This window comes from Bombina bombina, chromosome 1 (assembly GCF_027579735.1).
Source record: "Bombina bombina isolate aBomBom1 chromosome 1, aBomBom1.pri, whole genome shotgun sequence".
Classification (NCBI taxonomy): domain Eukaryota; kingdom Metazoa; phylum Chordata; class Amphibia; order Anura; family Bombinatoridae; genus Bombina; species Bombina bombina.
The window spans coordinates 1,143,804,302-1,143,817,550 of NC_069499.1; the positions used below are offsets into that span (position 1 = coordinate 1,143,804,302).

General features: G+C 38.4%; 1 protein-coding gene across 1 annotated transcript in view; it reads right to left on the reverse strand.

The window, feature by feature from the left end:
- The window catches only part of LOC128645877 (serine/threonine-protein kinase 17A), an 82,007-nt gene that overhangs the window by 34,757 nt on the left and 34,001 nt on the right, over positions 1-13,249 (reverse strand). Inside the window, exon 2 of the mRNA XM_053699187.1 lies at positions 2,616-2,828. Within this exon, the coding sequence (XP_053555162.1) occupies positions 2,616-2,828 (213 nt within the window). The remainder of the gene's footprint in view (positions 1-2,615; positions 2,829-13,249) is intronic.

The window sequence follows — 13,249 nt, forward strand, 5'->3', positions numbered from 1 at the left end:
TAAAATAAAAGAGTAATCTATCACTTTGCTTAGAAATAGGATCATAATTTGCTTAAATTAGGTAAAAGTGTGAAGGCGAAATAGAACATATGAATCTAAGCCATTGATAATGTTGTTTGTCTAAATGACTATGGGCCAAATTACGAGTTACGCGTAAGCGTTGTCTGGTTTATCGTGGTTGCTTGTATAACAAGTTGAAAGTAAATGTGAACATGTGAGCGCAATCGTGATTTACGCTAGAATGATTACCACATACTCAGAGCTCTAGTGAACTGTTTCATGAAACAAAAAAGTGTCCCAAAACACATCAAAAATACATTGAAAAGTACAGTTGCACTTATAATAACATTATCTAATAAAAAATATTAAAAAACAATACTGTATTGCACAAAAAAGTTATAATGGCTCAAAGAAATGAGGTTTCAGGTGTTAGAAGAAAAAAAAGGCAGGCAAAGGACTTTAACATTGAAATACATACACATATACATGTCTAAATATGTATATATATATATATATATATATATATATATATATATGTGTGTGTGTGTACTCATATGTATTTATGTATATATATATATGTGTTTACAGACATATATAAACACATAAATACATATATATATATATATATATATATATATATATATATATATATATATAGATATAAAGACACATATATATAAGTGCATTAGAGCCCTTTGCAGTCAAGTAGATGAAAACATGTAAAATCATATTTATACGATATTCATATTAAATAAAGTGTTCAACTATGTATTTACTGTAAATATTGCACATTCCAATGTTCTTCACATAGGGTAATATGTTCTAAGAATTTATAAATAGATATTCCTATATATATCATGAGATATATATAGAAATATGTATTTATAAAAAATAGAACATATTACCCTATGTGAAGAACATTGGAATGTGCAATATTTACAGTAAATACATAGTTGAACACTTTATTTAATATGAATATCGTATAAATATGATTCATATGTGAAGAACATTGGAATGTGAAATATTCATATTTTCATGTTGGGTTAGCACACTTGAGAAAATGCAATTGGGTTTGTGCACAAGTAGGGCGTTCGTTTCCCCCCCACACTTTTTGTGCTTCATTGAAGTCTATGGGGGAATGCGTTACTGCGGTTGCAATATTTTACCTTTGTTTTTTTGCGCGCATCAGGTTAGTGCGCAAGCAAAAACGTTTTACTTTCAACTTGTAATATGAGCGCTACCTCACGCGTTGAAAAAACTTACTTCTAGCAATAAATAGCGCTCCACTCGTAATCTAGCCCTATATAAGTAGCATTTCAGCATTTAAACCAGTTACATCTACATTGAATGTACCTGCTTTTCCATTAAAACAAAAAAATGCAACACTTAAAGGGACATTGTAGTCAAAGTTAAAAACGTTCATGATTCAGCTAGACCATGCAATTTTAAGCGACTTTTCAATTTACTTCTATTATCAAATTTTCTTTGTTCTTTTAATATCGCTTATTGAGCCGCACAGAAGCAGCAATGCACTACTGGGAGCTAGCTAATAATCGGGGGCTGCAGAGTTTAAACACACATATATAGACAAGCAATAGTGCAATAAGAAAATGCTCTAACTTTACACTTTTATATTCCTTTAATGATATGTGTAAATCTTATATTGTATTGAAGATACAAGGGAATATTTTTTTTTTAAGGGACAGTCTACTTGAAAATTGTTATTGTTTAAAAAGATAGCTAATGGGGCATATTTATCAAGCTCCGTATGGAGGTTGACGCCCCGTGTTTCTGGCAAGCCTTTAGACTCCCCAGAAACACAAGTTATGCTGCTCCATAACCTGTCCGCCTGCTATGAGGAGACGGACAGAGATCGCCACAATTCAACCTGATCGAGTATGATCGGGTTGATTGACAACCCCCTGCTGGCGGAGTCTGCAGGGGGCGGCGTTGCACCAGCAGCTCACAAGAGCTGCTGGTGCAATGCTGAATACGGAGAGCGTATTGCTCTCCGCATTCAGCGAGGTCTGTCGGACCTGATCCGCACTGATCAGGTCCGACAGACCTTTGTTAAATAGGCCTCAATGCCTTTACTACCCATTCCCCAGCTTTGCACAATCAACATTGTTATATTAATATACTTTATAAACTCTAATCTCTGCCTGTTTCTTATCCCCCCGCAGGTCACCTTTTATCTCAGTGCATTTTTATAGCTTTTCACAGCAATACACTGCTAGTACATGTGTGCCATATAGATAACATTGTGAGTCAGCACTAATTGGTGAATGGAGGCTGCACACTTGCGCCATATGCGATTGGCTCATCTGCCCATGTGCAGCAAAGGATATAAGTACAGGTAAGCAATAGTGACTCAAATGTAAAAAAACCCCAGATATTCGCCCATTACTTATTGTATTACTTTTTTTTTTAAATAGATGGAAAGCTGGGAGTATGGGGTATCAAATATCAAAGCTCAAACTTTAGTATTGACTATAAAGATATTTTGGTATCAATTAATCCCTAAAAATTGTAAGTTACAATTACCCAGAGGTTTTGCAAAATAAAATGTTACAGCAAAAAAAGTTAAAAAAGCACAAGGTGCACTGGTCACTTACTATTCCATGACGAGAATGATCTCACTGTTGGTCTCATAAACTTCATGGAGGTCCACAATGTGTGGTGAGAATCTGGACATTTCCAGGATGGCAATTTCATTGACAATATCATTACGACAGTCTTCCCCTTTCCTTCGTTTTCTCAGGAACTTAGCAGCATATTCACGACCACTTGCTAGCTCCAAACATTTCTTGACCACTGCAAATTTCCCCCTGGGAGAATGACAAAAAGATGGATTATTGGTTAAAAAGTTTTTTAATTCAACTGGATAGATGCATCTTATTTTTCTTTAACTCTTTGAAAGTCGAGAGTGTTTGGTGAAATGTGGTGACTGATGGGATAGAATTTTCCCTTTTAGTCCTTCCCATTTAGTTATTATGCACAAATAATTTCTATAAGCATCCCACCTAATATGTGCCAATAATTCTATCTAATGAGACTCTATCTTATGAACAAGACCAGTCTCATAGGCAGCTCTAGTGTTAGGCCAAATAGGCTACTGCCTAAGGCCTCACTCATGATGGGGCCTCAGCTTTTCTCCCTCCCTCCTTTCTCTTGCTCCTTTTCTCTCCCCCTTCTAACAACATTGTAATTTCTACCTCTCTCATCTCTCAATTATCTCTATCCATCCTTTCTATTTTTCTCTCTTTTCACTGTCTTCTCCTCTCTTTTTCTCTCCCTGCTCTCTCCGTTCTCTCCTTGCAATTTAACTGTCTTCTCTACCCTCCCTATTTTGCTCTCCCCTCACCTGATATCTCTACTCTTTGTCTCTTCTACTCTCCATCTAACTCCCAACTGTATCCAGCCTGTCTTTTCTACCTCTCCCTTCTATAGCCACTCTGTATTCTATGCCCACTCTCATCCTTTTTTCCTCTCTTATCTCTTCTTTACTCTCTCTTTCCTCTCCCATTGTTATTTTGCTTTCTGCTACTCTCTCTACTCTCTCTTTCCCTCCCGCCTCTTGCTCCTGTCTCTCTTCATCATCGCTCTTTTTCTTTTTCTATCTGTCCCCCATATTATTATTGAGAGATTTGGTGCAATTGTACTCCAGCACATAAATTATCTAAAAAAAAAAAAAAAAGAGTGAACAATCTTGTACACAACCAGGCATATAGTATAGGGCCATATTGATAAGGTAATACAAATTAAGCATGAAAGAAGCCTCATATTTAAATTTAGCCTATGACCTCACTAACTCTAGAGCCGCCTCTGACCATATGATCAATTGCCGGCATTGCCTTATAGTTACTAAACACACTCGTTATGAAAGACTCTTTCTGACTCTAAAAAACTCCAAGTTACTCCCTTACATAGAACAAAGCCCTCTCCTAATGAAGGGTATTACCTCTCACTAAGCCTAAGTCAATCTAAAAATGATACTACCTTACACTGAATATAGGCCCCTGAAAATGAGGGATTCAAGACTGAGGCCGATTTAACAATCTCCATATCGGCCCCCAATGCGTCTGTTTCCGCGCAAGCTTTTAGGCTCACCCGCAAACAGGAGTTAAGAAGCTGCTCCTTAAAGGGACATAATACTCATATGCTAAATCACTTGAAACTGATGCAGTATAACTGTAAAAAGCTGACAGGAAAATATCACCTGAGCATCTCTATGTAAAAAAAGGAAGATATTTTACCTCACAATTTCCTCAGCTCAGCAGAGTAAGTTATGTGTAAAAAGTTATACTCGGCTGCTGCCCAGCTGCAGGTAAAAAAAAAAAAAATGAAGAAATGAACAGCAGCCAATCAGTATCAGCAGTGCTGAGGTCATGAACTCTTTTTACTGTGATCTCATGAGATTTGACTTAACTTTAATGAGATTTCATTGTAAACTTCCTTACACTGAATAGGGAAATAACATGAGAGTGCACGAGGGCTCATCCCTTCGGCTGTCCCGGGACAGACATACTGATTTGTTGCTTAGAAGTCCTTTACAATGGGATGTGGCTACTGAGAAACTTTTGAGGTAAAATACCTTTCTTTTTTACATAGAGATGTTCAGGTGATATTTTCTAGTGAGCTTTTTACAGCTATACTGCATCACTTTCAAGTGTTAAAACCATTTGGGTATTATGGCCCTTTAACTCGTCCGCTGCCTCTGAGGCTGTAGACATCAATCTACCCGAATACGTTTGACACCCCTCTACTAGCATCCGATTGGCTGCGAATCAGCAGGGGGTGGCATTGCACAGGAGTTCACCCAGAACTTTTGTCATTCAGATAGGGCACGTAATTTTAAACAAACGGTCCAATTTACTTTTATCACCAATTTTGTTTTGTTTTCTTGGCATTCTTAGTTGAAAGCTAAACCTAGGAAGGCTCAATTCATATGATAATTTCTAAGCCCTTCAAGGCGGCCTCTTATCACATGCTTTTTTTATTTGCTTTTCACAACAGGGGAGAGCTAGTTCATGTCAGCCATATAGATAACATTTTGATCACGCCCGTGGCTTGTGGCAGACACTGCACTAATTGGCTAAAATCAAAGTCAATAGATAATAAATGAAATGTCATGTGATCAGGGGGCTGTCAGAAGATGCTTAGATACAAGGTAATCACAGAGGTAAAAAAGTATATTAATATAACTGTGTTGGTTATGCAAAACTGGGGAATGGATAAGAAAGTGATTATCTTTTAAACAACAAAAATTCTGGTGTTTGACTGTCTTTTTAAGCTACTGTCATATCTAAGCAATAACTGTGTAGAACATAACAGCGCCAGGTTCAAAATTTTGCAAGATCCTCTCCAGCCTCTTGGGGCAGTGCAAAAACTACAAGTTTCAGAACTTACAGGAAAAGTGGAATAAACAAATAATAAAAGTTGTTTTACTAAACATAACTTCGGGGGAATTACCCAGTGAGCCACAGTGTTCTCAAGGCCCTTTAGTTCCCTGTTGACAGCAGACAGTTGGTACCTAGTCAGCAAGCTAAATAACACAGTTCTGCAATATCAGTGCCTAAGAACATAAAAAGGTCAAACTTCAAGGTAAGATTTGAAGCCAATTGTTCTTACACACTATAGTGTAACACAGGGACTAATCTTTGTAAAGTACACACAAATATGCACTTTTATTGTGTTTTGCACAGAGTATTACATTGATAATTTCACATTTGGTAAAAACATAATTAACTTGCAATAACATTTAAGGAAAAAAAAGTAAATTAAAAAATGTAAATGCATAAGTAAATTAAAAATGTAAATACATAACACATTGCTTGTGCAATGTTAAATGCCGACAGCGATGCTACAGCGTGTCATGCCGGATAGACATTGATAAATAGGTCCCTAAATGTTAGTAGCCGGGGTAAAATTCTAGGAGCCAGTGGCCCCCTGGCTCCTGGGTTTGTCGAGCTGTGAATTACACAATACAAAGAAAATGCAAAAGCACTTTGATTTAGAGATGAGTAGTAGAATATTTTCAGAAAATATTCAATATTAATCCAATTGTCTCTCCCTCTGTACCATATGACAGCTATCAGCCAATAACAAAGTGCATATACTGTGTACTTTTGCACATGCTTAGTAGGAGCTGAAGCCTCAGAAAGTGTGAATATAAAAAGAATGTGCACGTTCTGACAATGGAAGTAAATTGGAAAGTTTTTAAACTTGTGTGAATATATCTGAATCATGAACTTTAATTTTGACTTTAAGTGGCCCTTTAAATTAAAGGAAAAGTGTGCACAATACATAATAAATTGTATAGTGCTAAGTTTTCTTACTACACATTAATAAAGATTTCATATTACAATCTGTGATTATTGCCCCTTTAAACTTAAATGATTTAATCATGTAATTTGTAAGAAATTAAAAATATAAGTAAACTGTTTGAAAATGGTTATTGCTATAAAATTTTTTATTTGCATGCCTGTAAAACACCTGACTTTTGCTGTAAAAATGTGTGCATGTTTCATGCTCTTGAGACAGTCTAAAGGGTCAAGTTTTGTAACCTGACTGCAGCAAATCGTGTTAACCAGCTACATACTACAAAGTGATTGCTTAGAAAAAGGTCTCAAACTCATTTACATCTATCCCTTAGACATATATACAATCTACTTTTAATGTATTGTCCAATAAACTTTGTTACCATACACAAGAATGTATGTATATATATATATATAATTTATTTTACATCTACATTTGCAAAAATATTCACACACCCACACAAACCTGCAAAACAATTGTTTTATTGGTTACCATCGCAACTGCCTCCGTGTTGTTTTAATAGCGGCCCAGTAAGAGGAAATAAAATCTAAATGGCTGGAAATTAGCACTTGAGAAACTGAATTCTATTTTCCAGGAGGCTAAACAAAAACATTCTAATGTGCAATGTGACTGGATAGCAACCGTGGACAAGTTACACGGTGCTGGAGATTTCCACTAGTTGGAGACTACTAAGGAATTACAGCAGATAAATATATATTAAACCGTTTCCCATCTTTATCTTGAGTGGACTAGTAACTGTTAATCTTCTGACTAAAAAAAATACTTTATCTGCATTAAAATCCCTCTTACATCTATAAGCTCTTTTTTTTTAAATTGTCCTTTTTTTTAATTTTTTTTTAACTATTCCAAGAATATAATTTTAATTTTAGCCCCTCTATTTTAAGTTCTGAATGAGTTGAAAAGGCTTGTCTAAGTTTTTTAAATCTGGGGTTTTAATAAAAAAATGGACATACAAAAAACACAGACATGCCCCCTAGAAATAAATACAGTATAATTACTTGGATTAAATAGTGTGCTTAGAAAGCAAGGATCACTCATGCTTTTTCAACAGTACCACCTTTATTTGCACTCTTTCAATAGAGTGCTTACTGAAGAACAATGTGATACAATTCTTGTATTACATAAATACAAAGCAAAAATACAGGTATGAGGACTGACAAGTCCATGGTGCCTTAAAAATTGTCAGATATTCGGGTAATCCTAGGATTACCCGGGTAAAACGGCGCATTACCTTAAGCGGCAGTGGGTAAAGCCCCGATGTATGGTAATTCCCAGATCTACACTATTTCTTTTGCCTCCGCCTGGGGGGTTAAACGAAGGCGCCCGCCGATCCTCTGGCAAAAAAGACAGTAAAGATGGGGGAATTACTGTGTATCATAGATATATATATATTTATAATTGATGCTGTGACTCGGATGATCTTATGATCTTACATCGGGCTTTACCGACAGCCGCTTAGGTAATGGTCCGTTTTAAACCCGGGGTAATCATAGGGATTACAAAATATCTGACTTTACCCATAACATATACAGTATATATATATATATATATATATAATATAATGTGTTTATGATGACGTGTTTAAGGTATCAGGAGGGTTAATATTTATTCTTTATGTAGGTAACACCTAAATGTCGGGGCAAGGGGTGGGCCAAACAGGGGGAGGGAAATAAGGTCACTCACTCGGCTGAGGGCGCTACAAATTTATGTTGCTCAAGCGACCCGCAAATTGCTAAGGCTCATGAATTAATCCAATAGAAAACAATGGCAAGGTTGTCACTTTCATAAGGGCATTCTAATAGGATAACACTGAGTTTAAAGGAATGCTGAGGTGCCTAGCCAGCTGAGCCAGAGAGGCAGTTGGTAAGATAAGAACTCAAGAGGATGATCATGTCAGTATTGCATATAGGAGGATTCTGCAAACCAAATAGGTAGACGCATGTTCTTTTGTTGATACATTACACGAAGGATATAGGATTGAAGAGATTGTTCTGTCCATTTTTTCATACTACTATACTTGTCATGTTGCTAAATCTAGCCAACAACAGAAACATATAAAAACACAATTGTATTATTAGAACAATATAGAAGGACTATTTATTGAATCTTTAGTCTTTTTATATTGTTTAGGGGATTAATATGCAAACATTAATATTCTCGTGCTTTTAAAGGAATTAAACATAGTAACAAAATGTAGCCTCGGTGTATTTCAGGATTCACAGAAAGGTTTACTTTATGCAGGTCTCTGTAGATTTGTGGATTGGATAAAGAGGATTTATCAAATCATGATTACAATGGATGTTTACCTGGATAAATACAATCTGAATTTTAAAAAAAGTAAAAATTAAACTCTCACCATGCATACAATTAAAGTAAAAAAACATTAAAATTAACTTCCATTATCAAATTTTAGTTTATTTCTCTTGGTTGGTATCCTTTGTTAAAGAGCATACATACCTACTAAGAGCATTCATAAATTGTAAGCACTTTATGGGATCAGTGTTTGCAATACTATTTACAACAATGTTATACATTGTTGCAAAGAGTGATGCTATATATTACTCAAGACACATGCATGCTTCTTAACATATCTATACAATTATTTGTTTGTACTAGCTATTTTACAGACAGAAGCCTTTGTTTGTAAAAGAGCTAATGCATACAAACAATTGTAATAGGAAAGCTGCTCATTCTTGGGGGAGTGTGTACAGTTTTTTTTATGTGCACAAAGTCGGAGGCACCAAATAATATTAGCCCCTCGTGCCGAAATGATATAGATCTACGTCATGCGGTACATAGCCCATCATAGCGCATAACGTAGATCTACGACGCAGCTTCAGGAAGCTTCTGCAGTCTTGGTTGACAACCGATAACTGCTGCTGTTCCTAAGCTGCAGGCATCTTTCTTCATATGGTACACACAATCGGTCTGTGTCACTTTCTGTAACAATCTCCACTGGTTCTGGCGGGGGGTGTGGTAGGAAGGCTGGAGGCGGCCCATCGACGGAGGGGGGGAGGGAGTTTGCCCTACACTGCAGAAAAAGTAGGAAGGGGGGCCACTAATTAGTTTTTATTTTTTGTGTAATCAAAAATATAATAATAAAAAATACTATTAAAAGTGGGTACGAGCAGACAGAGGCTGATACCAAAGATGGCCGCCATTAGTGGGAGGGGGAGGGTTAGAGAGCAGTTTGGGATGGATCAGGGAGGTATGAGAGTACTCAAGATGGTGGGGATTGGTGTGGCAGGGTGCTGTTTGGGAGGGATCAGGGACGTGGGTAATACTTATATTACTATACTATTTCCCTTACCAGCTAACTAATTAACCCCTTCACTTCCTGGAATTTCAGAAGTGTGGCACGCAGCTGCATTTAGCAACGTTCTTATTACCAAAAAACAATTATAAAGCCATGCATGTCTGCTAATTCTGAACAAAGGGGTTTCCAGAGAAGCTTTTACAGACAATTGTGTCATTGCACAATCAATATGTAAATCATTTCAGTGAGTATATACTGTAAATATTTCACATTCCAAAGTTCTGCACATAGCAGAATATGTTCAAGTATTTATGAATAGATATTCCTAGGTATTGATATATATTGTACCAAAATACCATCAGATATATGTAGAAATATGTATTTATGAAGAAATAGAACATATTCTTGTATGTGAAGAACTTTTACAATGTGAAATATTCATATTTTCATTTTGGGTTACCACAAATGAGAATATTGGATCGGGTTTGCGTGATAGTGGGGTATTTTTTTCCACTTTTTTTCTCAATTGACTTATATGGGGGAATACGTGAGCATGCACTGGATATTCTAACTTCAGCTTTGTGCTTCTCGGGTTAGCGCAAGAGCGAAAACAGTTTACTTTTAACTCGTAATATGAGTGCAATCCGACAAGCGAAACCTACTTCTAGCACAATTAGCGCTCGAACTGAAGCATTAATTTGCGCTCCACTTGTAATCTTGCAAAAAAACAGAATTTATGTTTACCTGATAAATTACTTTCTCCAACGGTGTGTCCGGTCCACGGCGTCATCCTTACTTGTGGGATATTCTCTTCCCCAACAGGAAATGGCAAAGAGCCCAGCAAAGCTGGTCACATGATCCCTCCTAGGCTCCGCCTACCCCAGTCATTCGACCGACGTAAAGGAGGAATATTTGCATAGGAGAAACCATATGATACCGTGGTGACTGTAGTTAAAGAAAATAAATTATCAGACCTGATTAATAACCAGGGCGGGCCGTGGACCGGACACACCGTTGGAGAAAGTAATTTATCAGGTAAACATAAATTCTGTTTTCTCCAACATAGGTGTGTCCGGTCCACGGCGTCATCCTTACTTGTGGGAACCAATACCAAAGCTTTAGGACACGGATGAAGGGAGGGAGCAAATCAGGTCACCTAAATGGAAGGCACCACGGCTTGCAAAACCTTTCTCCCAAAAATAGCCTCAGAAGAAGCAAAAGTATCAAACTTGTCAAATTTGGTAAAAGTGTGCAGTGAAGACCAAGTCGCTGCCCTACATATCTGATCAACAGAAGCCTCGTTCTTGAAGGCCCATGTGGAAGCCACAGCCCTAGTGGAATGAGCTGTGATTCTTTCAGGAGGCTGCCGTCCGGCAGTCTCATAAGCCAATCTGATGATGCTTTTAATCCAAAAAGAGAGAGAGGTAGAAGTTGCTTTTTGACCTCTCCTTTTACCAGAATAAACAACAAACAAGGAAGATGTTTGTCTAAAATCCTTTGTAGCATCTAAATAGAATTTTAGAGCGCGAACAACATCCAAATTGTGCAACAAACGTTCCTTCTTTGAAACTGGATTCGGACACAAAGAAGGCACGACTATCTCCTGGTTAATGTTTTTGTTAGAAACAACTTTCGGACGAAAACCAGGTTTAGTACGTAAAACCACCTTATCTGCATGGAACACCAGATAAGGAGGAGAACACTGCAGAGCAGATAATTCTGAAACTCTTCTAGCAGAAGAAATTGCAACCAAGAACAAAACTTTCCAAGATAATAACTTAATATCAACGGAATGTAAGGGTTCAAACGGAACCCCCTGAAGAACTGAAAGAACTAAGTTGAGACTCCAAGGAGGAGTCAAAGGTTTGTAAACAGGCTTGATTCTAACCAGAGCCTGAACAAAGGCTTGAACATCTGGCACAGCTGCCAGCTTTTTGTGAAGTAACACAGACAAGGCAGAAATCTGTCCCTTCAAGGAACTTGCAGATAATCCTTTCTCCAAGCCTTCTTGAAGAAAGGATAGAATCTTAGGAATTTTTACCTTGTCCCAAGGGAATCCTTTAGATTCACACCAACAGATATATTTTTTCCATATTTTGTGGTAAATTTTTCTAGTTACAGGCTTTCTGGCCTGAACAAGAGTATCAATAACAGAATCTGAGAACCCTCGTTTTGATAAGATCAAGCGTTCAATCTCCAAGCAGTCAGTTGTAGTGAGACCAGATTCGGATGTTCGAACGGACCTTGAACAAGAAGGTCTCGTCTCAAAGGTAGCTTCCATGGTGGAGCCGATGACATATTCACCAGATCTGCATACCAAGTCCTGCGTGGCCACGCAGGAGCTATCAAGATCACCGATGCCCTCTCCTGATTGATCCTGGCTACCAGCCTGGGGATGAGAGGAAACGGCGGGAATACATAAGCTAGTTTGAAGGTCCAAGGTGCTACTAGTGCCTCTACTAGAGTCGCCTTGGGATCCCTGGATCTGGACCCGTAGCAAGGAACCTTGAAGTTCTGACGAGAGGCCATCAGATCCATGTCTGGAATGCCCCACAGTTGAGTAATTTGGGCAAAGATTTCCGGATGGAGTTCCCACTCCCCCGGATGTAAAGTCTGACGACTCAGAAAATCCGCTTCCCAATTTTCCACTCCTGGGATGTGGATTGCAGACAAGTGGCAGGAGTGAGTCTCCGCCCATTGAATGATTTTGGTCACTTCTTCCATCGCCAGGGAACTCCTTGTTCCCCCCTGATGGTTGATGTACGCAACAGTCGTCATGTTGTCTGATTGAAACCGTATGAACTTGGCCTTTGCTAGCTGAGGCCAAGCCTTGAGAGCATTGAGTATCGCTCTCAGTTCCAGAATATTTATCGGTAGAAGAGATTCTTCCCGAGACCAAAGACCCTGAGCTTTCAGGGGTCCCCAGACCGCGCCCCAGCCCATCAGACTGGCGTCGGTCGTGACAATGACCCACTCTGGTCTGCGGAAGTTCATCCCTTGTGACAGGTTGTCCAGGGACAGCCACCAACGGAGTGAATCTCTGGTCCTCTGATTTACTTGTATCGTCGGAGACAAGTCTGTATAGTCCCCATTCCACTGACTGAGCATGCACAGTTGTAATGGTCTTAGATGAATGCGCGCAAAAGGAACTATGTCCATTGCCGCTACCATCAAACCTATTACTTCCATGCACTGCGCTATGGAAGGAAGAGGAACGGAATGAAGTATTTGACAAGAGTTTAGAAGTTTTGTTTTTCTGGCCTCTGTCAGAAAAATCCTCATTTCTAAGGAGTCTATTATTGTTCCCAAGAAGGGAACCCTTGTTGACGGAGATAGAGAACTCTTTTCTACGTTCATTTTCCATCCGTGAGATCTGAGAAAGGCCAGGACTATGTCCGTGTGAGCCTTTGCTTGAGGAAGGGACGACGCTTGAATCAGAATGTCGTCCAAGTAAGGTACTACTGCAATGCCCCTTGGTCTTAGCACCGCTAGAAGGGACCCTAGTACCTTTGTGAAAATCCTTGGAGCAGTGGCTAATCCAAAAGGAAGTGCCACAAACTGGTAATGCTTGTCCAGGAATGCGAACCTTAGGAACCGATGATGTTCCTTGTGGATAGGAATATGTAGATACGCATCCTTTAAATCCACCGT